The sequence below is a fragment of the Excalfactoria chinensis genome, chromosome 1 (genome assembly GCF_039878825.1).
Source record: "Excalfactoria chinensis isolate bCotChi1 chromosome 1, bCotChi1.hap2, whole genome shotgun sequence".
Lineage (NCBI taxonomy): Eukaryota > Metazoa > Chordata > Aves > Galliformes > Phasianidae > Excalfactoria > Excalfactoria chinensis.
Window position 1 is genome coordinate 168730483 of NC_092825.1, and position 15314 is coordinate 168745796.

At 45.0% G+C, this 15314-nt stretch overlaps 1 protein-coding gene across 1 annotated transcript in view; it reads left to right on the plus strand.

Moving 5' to 3' along the window:
- The first annotated feature begins 10517 nt into the window (after window positions 1-10517).
- Window positions 10518-15314, plus strand: part of EXPH5 (exophilin 5) — a 31747-nt gene continuing 26950 nt past the window's right edge. The window contains exon 1 of the mRNA XM_072354788.1: window positions 10518-10636. Coding sequence (XP_072210889.1) covers window positions 10518-10636 — 119 coding nt within the window. The remainder of the gene's footprint in view (window positions 10637-15314) is intronic.

Here is a 15314-nt window from a genome sequence, read left to right on the forward strand (position 1 = left end):
ATGTGTATCTAATTCATCTGTAGTTTGATGTAGAGATTTAGCATTCTAAAACACTTCCTCCAAGACAAGAGGCTCCTCTCCAGAAAACTTCTCCAGAACTGATATTCCCCATCTCCTGCATGACTTTTGCCTCAGCAGCAGCAGAATATAAACCAACAGCATCCTGCCCTGCATCAAAAGAGGAGCAGCAGGGAGAAGGAGGGGACTGTCCCCCTCTGTCCTACCCTCATGAGGCCCCATCTGGAGTACTGTGTGGAGGCTGGGGCCCCCAGTACAGGAGGGATGTGGAGCTGTCAGAGCAGGTCCAGAGAAAGACCACAAAGATGATCAGAGGGCTGGAGCATCTCTCCTATGTAGACGGGCTTGTTCAGCCTGGAGAGGAGAAGGTTCTGGGGAAACATCATTGGAGCCCTTCAGTACTTGAAGGGAACTTATAAACAGGAGGGAGACCAACTTTTTATGTGTCTTTAAACTAGCAGAGTTAGATGTTAGGGAGAAATTCTTTACTCAGCGCAGTGAGGCACTGGCGCAGGCTGCCCAGAGAAGCTTTGGGTGCCCTATCCATGGAACCGTTCAAGGCCAGGCTGGATGGGGACCTGGGCAGCCTCAGCTGGTGGAGGACAACCAGCTCATGGAAGGGGGTTGGAACCGGATGAGATTTAATCTCTTTAAGTCCAAAACATTCTATGATTCTATGGTCAGCACTTCTCTGGCTGTGATGGCATTCAGAGTCATACAATGGTTGAGGCTGGAGGGAACCTGGGTCCATCTGGTCCAACCTGGGTTCAAGAAGGGACACCCTGAGCTGCTCTGTCCCTCCAGCAGGTGGGCTGAGGGCACACAAAAAGCCATCTTATTTTGCTTCCCTTGCACAGTTTTGACAGCTTTGCTTCATCTGTTGAACTGCACATAACAGAGTTATTTCTGCCTTCTCTTTGAGCATCCCCTGCCTGGGCCTCACAGTGCCAAGGATATAAAGGAGACAGGGAAAAGCCTTGCTGCTCTATATTCTTTAGAAATATATGACCATTTTTTCCATATATTTCTTCTTTTTCCCAACCGCAGGACATCATGTCCAGCTGCTAATGATGTGTTGGGTTTTTTAAGATCAAACAAGAAGTATCTACCATCAGCAGAGATCACCCCCACAGGGACTATAAATTAAGGCAGCTCCATACTCCCAGATTATTTTCCCACTGGGAGCCATACTGGTGCTGTGAGCTGTTGCCGGTGCTCAACAGAAGTGCGTTACTCAGGTAATTCTTCTCAAAGTGCAAAGATATTTAGGCAGCCATCCTACCAGATTAGGATCGTCAATCCTACCAGTGCCATTTTCCATTTCCTGGGCAGCAACTCATCTCAAAAACAGACTGTCAGGTACTCCAGCGCTTGTACATAAGAATACCTATGATGCATAGGACTGGCATCAAAGGACCTGAAGGGTAGACAAGTCCTTGCAAATTATATTAGACAAAATAACCATGCTAAATGTGATGCAAAATCAGTATTGTGCAATTTTACTAATTTGTTAATGACGGTTGTCATTCTGATTGTGTGGCAATGATCCACCATCAAATCCAGCCAAGGAGATGAACGTATTTGTTTTGTGAGCATACTATTCTCAGATAAGTCTCCTTGCCTTTAAAGTCGGGTATTATTAAGGCTTTGCCTTCTTGTTTTTGTATTTTTCATTTGTTTTTGAGACAGAGACTTACATATTGTTCACATGATCTTGTAAATAAAACAAGAAGCTAAAACTGAATAAGTTATTTTGAAAGCTCTTGTGCCACTGAAGTGCTTTTACTAGCATTATGCTGATGGTAATTAAGAAGCTGAAACTCAACCTACTCTCACAGCATGATAAAACCTGTGCAATTTTTTCTTTCTTCTGATGAAACACAACAGTATAATACAGAATTTATGGCTGCTGCTTCAAGAAAACAAGATCATATGCAAATTATTCAGTGTATAACCATACCAGAAGTTAGCAGAAAACACTGCAGTTATATGAATTAATATACATGCAGCCTCTCATACCTTCCCTGTGGATTATTGATATCATTTCTCTTTTTTAATTATTCCTTTTTAAGTCAGCAGTGGGTTACAAACCACTTTCACTTCTAATACACACAAACTTGACGTTTCTTTCAGTATGAAATACAAAGTCTGCGAGTTTAATTAACAAAGTGGTAACAGGAAAGATACTAATGTAACTGATTCAATTGGAACAGGAGTTAATCCTACATCCCTTCAGGACCCAGTGTTTCTATAAGTCTGTACTAAATGTCTTATATACAGGTTGACACAATTAGAAAAATGCCAGCACAGATTTGATGGAGAGGTGAGGAGCAGAGAAGCTGAAGCATCCCTAGCAGCATTACAAGTTATTATCTTCAGTACTTGCCATTAAAGAACTCAGCAGAGCACACAGTTCTCCTTCACATGCTTACACAGACTATCCACAGGTGGCTGGATTTACTCCTGCCATCTAAAGCAGGCAAGATGTTGGGTAGATGAAAGCTAGCAATGGGACAGTAAACAGAACTGCTCTGCAGGAGGACTGCTTGCTCAGTGGAAACCTCATTCCACAAGAACAGGGTTCACAGTTTCTTTCTAAACTGCCTGTATTTCTCCATCTAGTTAAATCCTATTCTTTTACTGCCAGGTGCCCCAAGAGTCCCTTCAGCCACTCCCATAAAACCCAGTTCTTTTAATTTAGTTATGTTATTAATATGCAGAGTTGCTACTTTCATTCTTAATGTGCTTAAAAGAAGCCTTCCACCTTGACCTCTTTCTCTTTTGCACTAGAGTTGTCAAACAGAGAGTGGCTGTTTTCCGCTGCTTGATGGAATTCCCTTTCTCCTGTTTTTCAAGGTCTCTGTACTAGTTGCCCATGCAAATCAGTTAACTGTGAGGCCAGATTTAGGGTTAATTGAGCAAGGAGAGAAAAAAAGCACAAATCACAGGGCTTCGTTTAGTGCTAGCAAAGGCTCTGTGCTATATGTCATGGTCACAGTCATGCAAGTGCATGCCCCATTCCTTCAGTTCTTCACACTGAGATCAGGACTGGATTACACCTGAGCTATGCAGTAAATCTTCAGTGGATCCATTCAGATCGCTGTTCATTTTTATCACCTTCACTAGGTCTCTAATGTTTTGATCAGACTTTCCAAATCAACCTCCACTGTACTGTGGACCTCTTAGCATCTGGGTCCGTCACTGAGTATCTCTGCAAAACCGATACAGCAAAGCAAGTTTCAGAGTTGTCACTTAACACCCTGCTGAAGTTTTAAATATATTACACATATTAATTAAAGGGAACTTCATCCTGTGGAAGAAGAAAATAAACCTTCTTCTTTGATGTTATTTTAATTACAATTATTAAGAAAGGATTTATCAGTACTGCTCATATATTTAATTTAAAACTTGGATGAAAAAAAAAAAAAAGAAGTTACAAGAAGTCCTATTCAAAGTATAATCCACATTTATAAAATATCCTTTCTCATTAAGCACTGAGTATCCATTTCTAATTGAATTTATTTAAGTATCCTTGATGAGAGACTAAACAAAACTAAGTGACAAGCCTCATTAAATTCCTCTCAAAACATACAGCTATTGACTTCAATGAGAGCTGAATCTAACCCTAAATTAAGAGCTGAATTGCTCAAGATTAAAATGACTTGTTTCAAAGCCTGGGGACAGCTCATTCATTTTTCATTTTTACACCGTATTGGCATTCTTTTATTATGTGTACAAACAGGTGGGATGGGATTCCTCTCATCTAACTTTAGACATTCGTAACATACAATTCTGAGCCAGCTGTGCCCGTCTCCCTTCATATTCAGTGCAGAGAAACAGTCTCTTTTAAGGCATGATTCATCTGACCTATTTTAGATGTCTACTTTAGAATTAGACAAATTGTGTTCACAAGCGCATGCTTTCTTCACTAAAAATAAAGGTAAGTAGGCAAAATCATTTCAAGAGAGCTGGCTACATTACACGTGTTTGCATTTCATAAAATAAATACTTTCCTCAGCAAATGAAGTCATTTAGACTTCTTGCCAATGTATGTAGGAGAGAACTACATACCCAGAGTTGAACTGAAGCCCAAATGTGTCTTTTACCTGATCTCCCAGGTGGAACTCACCTGCTGTAAAAAAAGCAAGAGCAGAAAAAGTCTTTTTAAAGAATAATACTATTTATATTTCTCCGACATTCTGTAATTGTAGTTGACTAAATCAATATCCACTGGTATTTAAAAGGAGGATGTAAATGTGCTACTCCTCCAACTATCACTGCTAAAGATATTTATGCAAAGCCAGTTGAGTTAGAACTAGACAGTATTATCCTACACAAAGAATTTTGCTTTCTCCTATTAATCCTCCTGCAATAACAGCACTCCTGGAGTTCTGCACTAATGAGGATCACAGAACACAGACAGTCTGCTTCTTAGCTGGAACAGAAGGCACTTTCACTCCACAATTGATACTAATTTTCCCTGGTATGTTCTCAGAGGCGTTCTGATTTCTCTATAACACAGCTGGTGTATCTCATCCTCTGAAACAGAGCAAGTGAGTAAAACCGGAGCTTTCTCTGGAGTATTAATAACTGTACTTGCTTCAGGGTTTAGACAAAGTATGATGTGCATTTAGCTCAAACAATTTAATTAAACATATCACCAAGTTTTTTGGTTTATGCAACTTTATTTTAGATGGTGAGATTTTAATGCCATTTTACTTATTTTAATTTCCTTAATGAAAATGAAATTAAAGTGATTATTTTGATTCATTACCTTTCTTCATCACCATGTATTGGATATTCTGAGATACAAAGGAAACCAACCATAGTTCCTCATAGTTTCTCTCTCTTATGATCCAGTGAACTGCAAAATTGTTTTGCAGACTTAAATGTGACATATGTGCTACAAACAACTTAGATTCACCGAACCAGGGACTGGAATGGACCTCAAGAGATCACAGAATCATAGAATTGCTCAGGTTGGAAAAGACCTCAAAGATCATCAAGTCCAATCCCTTGCCAAAGCAGGTGCCGTACAATAGTTTGCACAGGTAAGCATCCAGACAGGTCTTGAATATCTCCATAGGAGACTCCACAATCTCTCTGGGCAACCTGTTTCAGTTCTTCTGCATGTTAGTGTGGAACTCCCTATGTTCAAGTTTTAGGCTATTAATACTTGTCCTATCACTATGCACCACTGACAAGAGCCTGGTCTTATCCATTTGCCTCCCATCTCCCTTCATTGTGTTTATAAATATTTATCAGATCCCCTCTCAGTCTTCTTTTTCCCAGGATGAACAGACCCTGGCCCAGCCTTTCTTCATCTGGGACATCTGCTGACACCCTTCAAAAGGTCCAAGTAAAACATCCCCTTTTTTGTAGCCACATTGACTCTCCCAAGGTAACCTGTATTAACTCAGGTAACCACTTATTCTGCCCATTACTACAATTTCTACATATTTACCCAGAGGCTTGATGCGTAACCCTGTCATTCCTTCAATTCTCTGAAAACTGTTTATGGCTGATCACTATTTGCTCCACTCTAGTGCTCAGGTATCAAGGATTACAGTGAGCAGTTATAGACTAAAGTAAGTCTTCTTAGAATCATTGGATGAAATAACTTCTGGTACCGGTAATTTGGTAGCATTTGCATTTCTAATTTGTCACATAATCCTTTGCACGGTCACTTCAGTTTTCGTCAGATCTTCTGAAAAAGGATTCTGCCATGTGGGTTTTCCTAGTTTCTTCCACCGTGAAAACAAATTTCTGCTCTGAAAAGACCTTCTGCTCCCTGTAATTCTCCTTTTATATCTTCTTCATCGAACAAGCCCTACACATTCTCTGATGAGCTTTATGATGTGTTTGAGGAAGCATGTCGTACTGGTTTAGAGTTGATCTTCCCCACTCTTTCTTGGTGTGTTTAGTTTTATTTTCATATGTCATCAGCCAAGTATTATGAATTTTTCTAGTTTCATTTGGATATGACTTCAGCGTTTTGAAGGTTACCTTCTTGTTTCTAACAACTCTTCTTTATTATTCAAACATTCCCTTTACCTTTACTTAAGCCTGTCTTAATAGGCTGCATGCACTAGCATATACCCTTAATATATTAAAGGCATAATTTTGTCGTGTCCCAGGTATTGGCCTCTGGTGATTATATTTATGTACATATTAAAAGAGGAGGAGAAGGTTATAGTTTCTTCCATGAGAGCAGATGTTATCTACAACACCAGTCAATCGACAGCTCTTTCAGTGAGGATACCAGATACTTATGTACCCCTTATGAAACAGAAGGATCCTATTCACAATCTTCTCTTGCCTCCAAAGGGTATCACAAGTGAACTAGTCCTTAATTGGATCCTAGAAGTAAGGGAAGGAGAAAGAAGAGCAGACACCCAGGCATGAGCAAAAAGCAAATAGAAAGGGTGCCACAGAGTCATTGTCCATAGCTGCAGAAAATACTAGGAAAGAAGCATAATGAAGTGTAAGGATCAGCCACTATTTCACAAATCTTTCTCATGACGTTCTCACACATTTAGTGAAGCACTGGCACAGGTTGCCCAGGGAAGGTGGTAGATGGCCCATCCCTGGAGATATTCAAGTCAGATGGATGAGGCTCTGAGCAACCTACTGAGCCATAGGTGTCACTGCTCATGGCAGGTGAGCTGGACAAGATGGCCTTTAAATGTCTTTTCCAACTCTAATGATTCTATGATTCTGTGTTGCCCTTTTCACCATCATAAGGGATCATCAGTTCTATTTCAGCAGGAATAACTCTGTACTTAAAAAAAAATGAGGATCTCATAAACTCAAATAGACAACATATGAGGTAGGATGGCATTAGCATGAGAGGCAACAGAAGCCAGGAGTACTTGAATGATGAGAACAGTAGGCTGAAGTCTAAAATGGGGGAGGAAGAGGCCCGTGCTGTATGTACTGGAGGAAAAGAAGATGAATGAGAAAATCTGTGAGAGGAAGTGCTTGAGGAAATTGTGAAACAGAGCAGTGTTCAGCCACACAAGCTGCAAGAGGTGACTTGTGAGTGTGGTGTGCCTGGAAGATCAGCTTTCCCTGTAGGAGCAGGCCTACTGCCTGTGGCAGTTTCAGGGCGAACAAAATGGCCTACGCTCCACAGCCTGCTCAGCCCAGCCCTGGCTCCCTGCTTGCCTCACAGGAGGTTGTGTAGTGCACAAACAGCTGTAATAGCATGAACAGCATTTGGATGTTGACATCCAGGCAATCTTCAAAGCATAGCACTTCACAGCTAAAATGCCTAAATGAAAGTCCAAAGTGCTTTTGAAGTTGGAGCGGAGGGCCCAGTTGTAGATCCTGCAGGACGCTCCTCATGTGACCATACAGTGTAACCAACCCACTTTGTCCTTGGAACTCGGTGGGACTTCTCATTGTTAACTTAACATGAAAACCTCAATTACCACTATAGCAGTAAACTGAAATATAAATGATGGGATTCTTAAGTAGAGAGGCACTGCTTTTGATTTTCAGAGTATTTTTTTTTTATCAAACTACTTTGGACCTAGGTTGGTGCTGGAAATAATTAATTCAAACACAATAAGCAGATTTAATACATTTTAAATAACAGACGCTTCATATTTAGTCTCCACATTGCCATGAAGCCTCTTCCACTTAATGCAAGGAGTTAATTAAACAAGCCTTCACTAATCTGCATGACAATTTACACGGTTATTAGTTCAACAGGATTAGACAAGACCTTACAGTTCTTCCAAGGCTCAAGGCCAATTGTGATGAGATGCAATCAGCCCTGCTGCACATTCCCCTGTATTCTCAACTACAGACCAGCATATAGAAACAGCCCCTCTGGCTCTATGGAGTCCTACACTTTGAAATCCTTCACTGAGAGTAAGTGGAGTTAACATCACCCATTAGTACAACAGTATTTGTAAAATGGAGTTTTTGAAGAATTTGGCCTATAATTAAGGTATGTGTGTCAGCATCCCTTTTAGTGGCACTAGCAATTAACATTACTAATAGACATGCCTGATATCTGTAGCTTCTCCTGTGCTATTTGACCCTCTGTTCCAGGTTGCTAACCACCATGCTGTGCGGCAGCATCTTTCCAGAAGCCCTAGTGTGCCTGTTCAGCGTTCATCTAAACAATCCCATTACTTGCTTATATATGAAATGAACATCGAATCATAAAATCGTAGTATCACCAAGGTTGGAAAAGACCTCCAAGATCATCCAGTTCACCATTGGACAGGTGGACACAGTACTCAAGGTATGTCCTCACCAGAGCTGAGTACAGAGGGATGGTCACTTCCCTGCTCCTGCTGGCAATACTATTGCTGATGCAAACCAGGATGCCATTGGCCTTCTTGGTCACCTGGCACACTGCTGGCTCATGTTCAGACAAACGTCAACCAACATCCCCAGATTCATTTCTTCTATACAGTCCTCCTGCCACTCTGCTCCAAGCCTGTAGCATTCTCTGGAGTTGTTGTGCCCAAAGTGCAGGATCCAGCACTTGGTCTTGTTGAATTTCATCTCACTGGCCTCAGCCCAGCTATCCCTCTGTAGGGCCTCGCTAACCCCAGGCAGATCAACACTTCCTGCCAACTTGGTGTCATCTGCAAACTTACTGAGAGTGCACTGAATGCCCTCATCAGCAATAAAGATACTGAACAGGACAGGCCCCGATACCAACCCCTGGGGAGCAACACTCATAACCAGTCACGAGCCGAATTTAACTCCCTTCGCCACCACTCTATGAGCCTGGCCATCCAGCCAGTTCTTTACCCAGCAAAGAGCCCGAGCCATGGGCTGCCAGCTTCTCCAGGAGAAGTGTCAATAGCTTTGCAGAAGTTTAGGTAGACGATGTCAGCAAAATGTAGGTACTTATGAAGAAAAAAAAAAAAAAAGGCCACAATATAACCAATAAGCTCACTTTTCAGGCAATGGTGGGCATTGATGTGACCACAGAGACCATAAGGAATGCCCACCATCTCTTCTGACAACTGTCTGAAATCTGCCCTGTGAGCCATACACTGCTGCTTTTGAACTGCAATGTTTGGATCAAGTTTATTGCAGTGGATCCACAGAAAAGACTGTCACCACGGTTCTTCTCAGCTCTGGGAGAAGCTGTGAAGCACCATGAGCAGCTGCTTCCCATCCCCTGCAGGTGCCAGATGGAAAGGGAGAGTGCAGCCCAACCCTCTGACTGGGAGAGTCCTGGGGGAAACTGAGCTTGGCCTCTTCTGATGGATCACAGCCACAGGAGGCACAGAAGAGAAAGGCTGTGGCTTGGCATTCCTTCTGTGCAGCTACCTTCCCTTTGAAAGCGGAAAAGAAAGGCCAAGATGGCTGGTACGATGACTGAGTGAGTAATGAAACAATCACTCGATGCTCAGCACAACAGAACAGGGAGGGTAGGATGCTTACCCTAGGAGAGAGGTCTGCACTCTGTTAATGCACCAGTGATGACTGTGGCTCTTGCATCTGCTGAAATAACAGGTTTGAACCTTACCAAGAAGCACATTCTATACCCTAGTAGAAATCCACTGTGTCTTTTCTCTGTGGGAGACATTTTCTCTCTGCATCTTCTAAACAGCATAACTCTCAACAGCTTCCATTACATTTCCATCCATTGTCTGATAGCCTTATTTTTGTTGTTTTGTCACCAGGAATTGGAAAGTTCCTCTTTGGGCTGACAAGTGATGCCAGAAGCTATCCCAAAACAAGGAGCCTTCTGGAACCTACTATCCCTGTTGTGCTCTGAGGACCTTATTTCCACCTGCACAGCATGACTTCCCAGTGGGGGAGTGTTCCTCTGCAGCCTCACGTCAGCCCACTGTACAGAGTGGGAAGGCAGCTGCATGCATCATGCTGTGTTGATGTTCCTACTGCCTGTTTTCCATAGCAGCAGGTGTGCCAGCTTTTCCTTATTCCTGCTATCATGTCTACAGTTTGATCCTGAACACAGCCCTTCTTCAACTAATGTGTTTCAAGGTCATTTTAGTACTATTGTTTTGTATCTGTGAGGCAGGGTATTGGAGGGGCTGGGTTGATGGTTGGACAGATGATTTTAATGTTCTTTTCCAACCTCAACGATTCCATTGATTCTACTTCCGCGAGCTGCTCATAACACGCAGGTTAAGAACTCCTTGGCCTGAAAACTTGCAGCACTGTTAACACAAACCGTCGACTCCGGCCGGAGCGAGTGCCCGGGGCGGCACGGCGTAGCCGGAACAAGAAGATCCTCGCGCACAGCCCCACGCCGTCCCGCCCGCGGGCACCGAGCAGCACCTCCGGCTGCAGAGCCGCCTCCTCCCCGCCTGACCGGGCCGGGCCGGGAGGGAGGGAGGCGCGCAGGGCGCGGCGGGGCGGTGCGGCAGAGAGCCGCGGTGCGGGCGCGGGGCGGCAGCCGTCCCGTTGGGCTCGGCCATGCGGGAGTCGCGCCGCGCTGCGAGGGGCTCCGCGCCGCCCGCCGTCCTCCGTCCGCCCGCACGGAGATAAGCCAAACCATGAGCGCGGCTCCACAGCGGCCGGACCTCAGTTTTTTAAGCGAGGAGGAAGCCAGGACGATTTTTCAGGTGCTGCAGAGGGACTCGGAGCTGCGGCGGGCGGAGAAGGACAGAGTGAGGTACTGCGGGGCACGTTGGCGGCGGCGCGGTCCCGGGGAACGGGCAGCGGCGCCTCGGGGCCCCGCGTGTGGTGGAAGGCGCGGCTGTGAGGCTGCGGGGCGGCGGGCTCTGCCTTTGGCGTCCTCGGTGTTCCCTCTGGTGGGGGAACGCCGTGCGCGGCGACGGGACGGTGCTGCGGGGCACTGCGGGACGGAGGGTGCGTTCAGGTGCACACGCCCTTGGACGAGCTGTGTAGAACAGCCGCATGCCGTCACTGGCGGTCTCTGTTGACAGTGAAAGCAAGGGTCAAGGAACAAATAAAAGATAGGCTTATCGCTTAGCGTTAGACGTTATCATTTCCTACTCCGTAGGAAGCTCCCGGCACCTCGCAGACTGTGTGCAGGTGAAAGGCATCGTCCTGTCACTTTATAGTCATGGAATAGTTGGAGTTGGAAGGGCCCTGTAAAGGCCATCTAGCCCAACTCGCAGTGAACAGGGACACTGCAGTACCTGCACGTGAAGGCACTTCTCACTAACAGCACGCTCATGTCAGCTCTAGAAGGAACACTGACACTGTTTCTGTCCAGTACGGTGTTTTTAGCTGTTTGAAGGCTCAAGAAGGAATAGCAAGCTCTTGCATTCAGGGCTTCCATCTGCTGCCAGCTCTGTGTTTGTGCCTCTGTCGGTTGCTGGCTGGGTGTCATGGCTCAGCCCCATGCAGCCTTCTGCTGGCTGCCCCACAGCAGGATGGGGAGAGAATCAGAACCAGGAAAAAGTGCAAGAATTCACAGCTTGAGATAAGGACAGTTTGATAAGAAAGGGAAAACAGAAGAGTAAAAGAATTCTAAAAGCCACAAATGATGCACAGCGCAGTTGCTCCTTACCCACTGACTGATGATGCTCATCCAGTCCCTGAGCAGCAGCTGCCCTACACCTCCACTCACTGCTCAGGCTGCTGCTATGGGGTATCCCTTTGTCCAGTTTGGATCTGGTGCCCTGGTTCTGTCTCCTCCCAGCTCTGTGGGCAACACCAGCCCCTCTCAGAAGGGGGAGAAGGGGGAGAAGCAGAGGAATCTGACTCAGTGTGAGCACTGCTCAGTAACAGCTGAAACATCACTGTGTTAGCATCATTACTGTCATCATAGATCCAAAACACAGCACCACACCAGGAAGAAAATCAACTCTATTCCAGCTGAAACCAAGACACTATTGACAAAAAGTGATCTCTCTTCATGCAAAGGCTGATTAAATCAGCGGATGGCATAAGAAGACATTTCTGGTGATGCTGTACTGAGATGGAGCCTACTTTAAATCACTGCTGAAGAGACACTGGGAGAGATAGGCGAAGCATTTATGGTTAAGGCGGCATACTGAAATCTGGGTTAAAGTCCTGGATCTGCCAAAGGCTTTGTAAGTGTCTTTGGGCAAGCTCTTAATAGCACTATAAAAGTACTTTCTTCCTCACTCCACTTGTCTACCTGGTCTCACATAGCCTTTAAGCTCTCCAGGCCAGGGGAGACCCATCATGAGCAGACTTTGTGGTGCTGCCACTATAATCTAAGTAATAACAGTGATGGCCCTGGAGGGCCTAGTCCTGCTGCTCTTATATGGCCACAATGAGCTTCAGAGACTCCAGATAAAATCACATTTGCTCCTCTCTATCTCATATGCCTGCCCCCTTGGCTCCAATTCATTCTTATTACTATTCTGATAATTCCCTTTGTGCACATCTCTTTCAGCTCTAAGATGTTAAAATAATGCCTGGGCACTGCTTCACCTCGCTCCTGTGATGCTTCTGAAGTGTAATTCTCAAGGGTTGATTTATGCCATGAATTCATGGGAGGTGATGTGCATTGAGAGGAGCGGTTTTATCAATACGATTTCCATGCATGGAGGAACCAAAGAGAGGTGTGCCCCACTCTGCTCTCGGGCATGTTTATGACAGAGCAACCAGGAGCTGGACAGAGCCAGGGACAGCATTAACAACAACCTGTGGGCTCAAGTCTGCTCAGTGGCCTCCTCTGCTTACAGTATTGCATATTCCTGTGCAGACTAATCTGTCTGACAGATAGAAGGAATGAAGAGTTTCCTCATGGGCCACAAATCAGATTCCAACAACTGTACTGCCCTTATGCACGCTGGCTGGTGTCAGACAAGTGAGCACATAGCTGGCTGCAGATCTCTTGAAGGATCAATGAAACACTGAAATCCATTCCCAAATACAACTCACTCCGGATTTAAAAGAAAAAAAAAGGCAGAAACAGACTTTTGTCTTTTTGCCAACAGCTTTTGCTGTTCTAAGTTCAAAAGATGGATGTAGGCTGGCTCACCTTGTCCAGCAAATGACAATTAGAGGAGCTGATTGTCGCACAAATACAAGTGTACTGCAGTGCAGCATGAAATGAAATGTGTACAGGGGCTACTTTATATGTCCTTTGATACAGCCCTCCCCAGATCCCTTTCTACAACTCTCCGAGGGCAGGAAGCAGAGGAAGGTGCTGGGCTGTGATCCTGGGAGCTGATGGCATGATGGGAACAGCACAAACCTGCACTGAGGAGGGTCAGACTGGGCATTAGGAAGCATTTCTGTACCATGAGGGTTGGTCAGACGCTGGGATAGGCTTCCTGGAAAGGTGGTTGATGCCCCACAGCTGTCAGTGTTTGAGAGGCATTTTGGATAATGCCCTCAACAATATGCTTTAGCTTTTGGTTAGCCCTGGTCAGGTAGTTGGATGAGGTGAGCTTGGAAGGTCCCTTCCAGCTGAACTATTCAGCTTTGTGGCCTTTGTGTGGAGCCATTTTTGCCATTTCTGCAGCTGTGGGCTCTGCACAAGACGCAGACCCTGCTTGGCGCTCTCAGTTCCCATCCCTCCATCACACCTTCTGGTCACCTCCAGCCCTTTCTCTGCTCCTTGGAACGTGGCAGGCCCCACACCTCTGCGTGAAGCTTTTAGGACCTCTCAGTTTTGCTTTCCCTTTTATTCAGAAATGGACTGAGACCTGTCGGATCTCTGTATGTCCTTGTTCCTGATGTCTAGCAGAGCTCCTGCTGTGTTCTGAGCCGTGGGTTCCCACGGCTGCCTTTTTTTTCTCGCCTGTTTTCTCCTTTCTAGTGCCCTCCCGTGGCCATGGTGAACAATAATACCTTTGAGTAGCTACTGCTAACAGACATAGCCGAGCTTCTCCCATGAAACAGGCTCAGAGAGGCTGCAGCAGCCAGCTTTGGTGTAACTCATGTGACTGTACACACACTGCCATGTACTCTGAAACTAATACAGAAAATTAATAGTAAGTACTTATTGCGTAATTCAAAACAAGCAAACAAAAACTATTAGTTTTGGGCTTGGGTAATGCCCAACTTCAGTATTATCATTGTTCATCAAATCCAGTCTTATTCAAAATGCTTCTTTGGAGGAAAATTCATGTATCATAAGCGTTAGTGGAGGAGGAAAAAATGAATGGAATATGTGATCTAATCACAGTATTAAAAACAGAAAACTAACTCTGTCACAAAAGACTGTTTTACTTAACGTGGTTAGTGAAACTGATGCCTGTGGAAGCAGGTTCCTTTGCCTACATGCTCTAATCACAGCCAGATGCCTACAAGGAGGCAGGGAGACATCCAGCTTCTTCATGGCATGGCATTATGTTCAGTTGGGTCCCTGGTAGTTCAGTTTCCATAAGTACACACCAAGTGCTTGCAGTAGATGCAGGTAATGATACCACGGATCAGTTTTCCACACACAGTGGAATAGGCTTGATAATTATGACATAAAAGCACTCCAGATCTCTTTTGACTTCTGGTTTCAAGGCTTGAGGGTTCACCCAGACAAAGTTCTCATGCTTTATTTTCCAGCTGCTGGGGACAGAAATTGAAGAAAAAGATCTGACAGCTGATATTTGCATGTGGAGCCCCAGGTCCCAAAAGGCTTAACAAACCTGTAGGTGCTTCTCTTTTCTGTCCTTTCTCCGAGAAGCCAATGGCAGGGTAACCAGGGAGGCTGTTTCCAGTCCCTTCAGGACAGCACTCACTAGCAGCTTGTGAAGGGACTGGCAGGTGATCACTCATAAAGACTCTGTAGCAGTAGGGCATCAAGCTATGGAATACAGAGGTGGAGCTGCTGCCTTTAATCTCTGGGGAGCTCCTCCCTCTGCAGCTTGTGGAGAGGCAGGCAGTGCCCGAGCAGGTGTTCTCCCAAATAGCCATGGGTTGCTGGTATCTCCGGCTGCCTGAGCAGGTGCTCAGGCTTGGCATGGAAATGCTCCAGTGCTACCACTGAAACAGCACAGAGATCCAGGAGAGCAACAACTGGGACGAGAGACACAAGGAGATGTGGAGCTAACTGCTTAGAAGAGGCAGCAGGTAGGGGACCGTGGCATGGTGTGGTGGTAGCTGGTTTACTTGTATTAGGAAAAAAAATAAATGAATAGTTGGGAGTTACAGCACATGGGATATGGGTTAACAGAGGATAGATGTGAGCAGGCGGAAGTGTTCTGTATTGTTTAATTGCTAACTTTTAGGAGATTCTTCTCTATTGTGTAATACACTCCAGTATGACTACGTATGGTTTTCTGTATCTTTAATTTATTAACCTGAGAAAAAGGGAAACGCTATTATCTTGACTATCAAATGAGACATTGATAATAACAGGCAACTGAGCAGGGAATTGAACCCAGCTCCCCAGTGAGCAGCTTCCT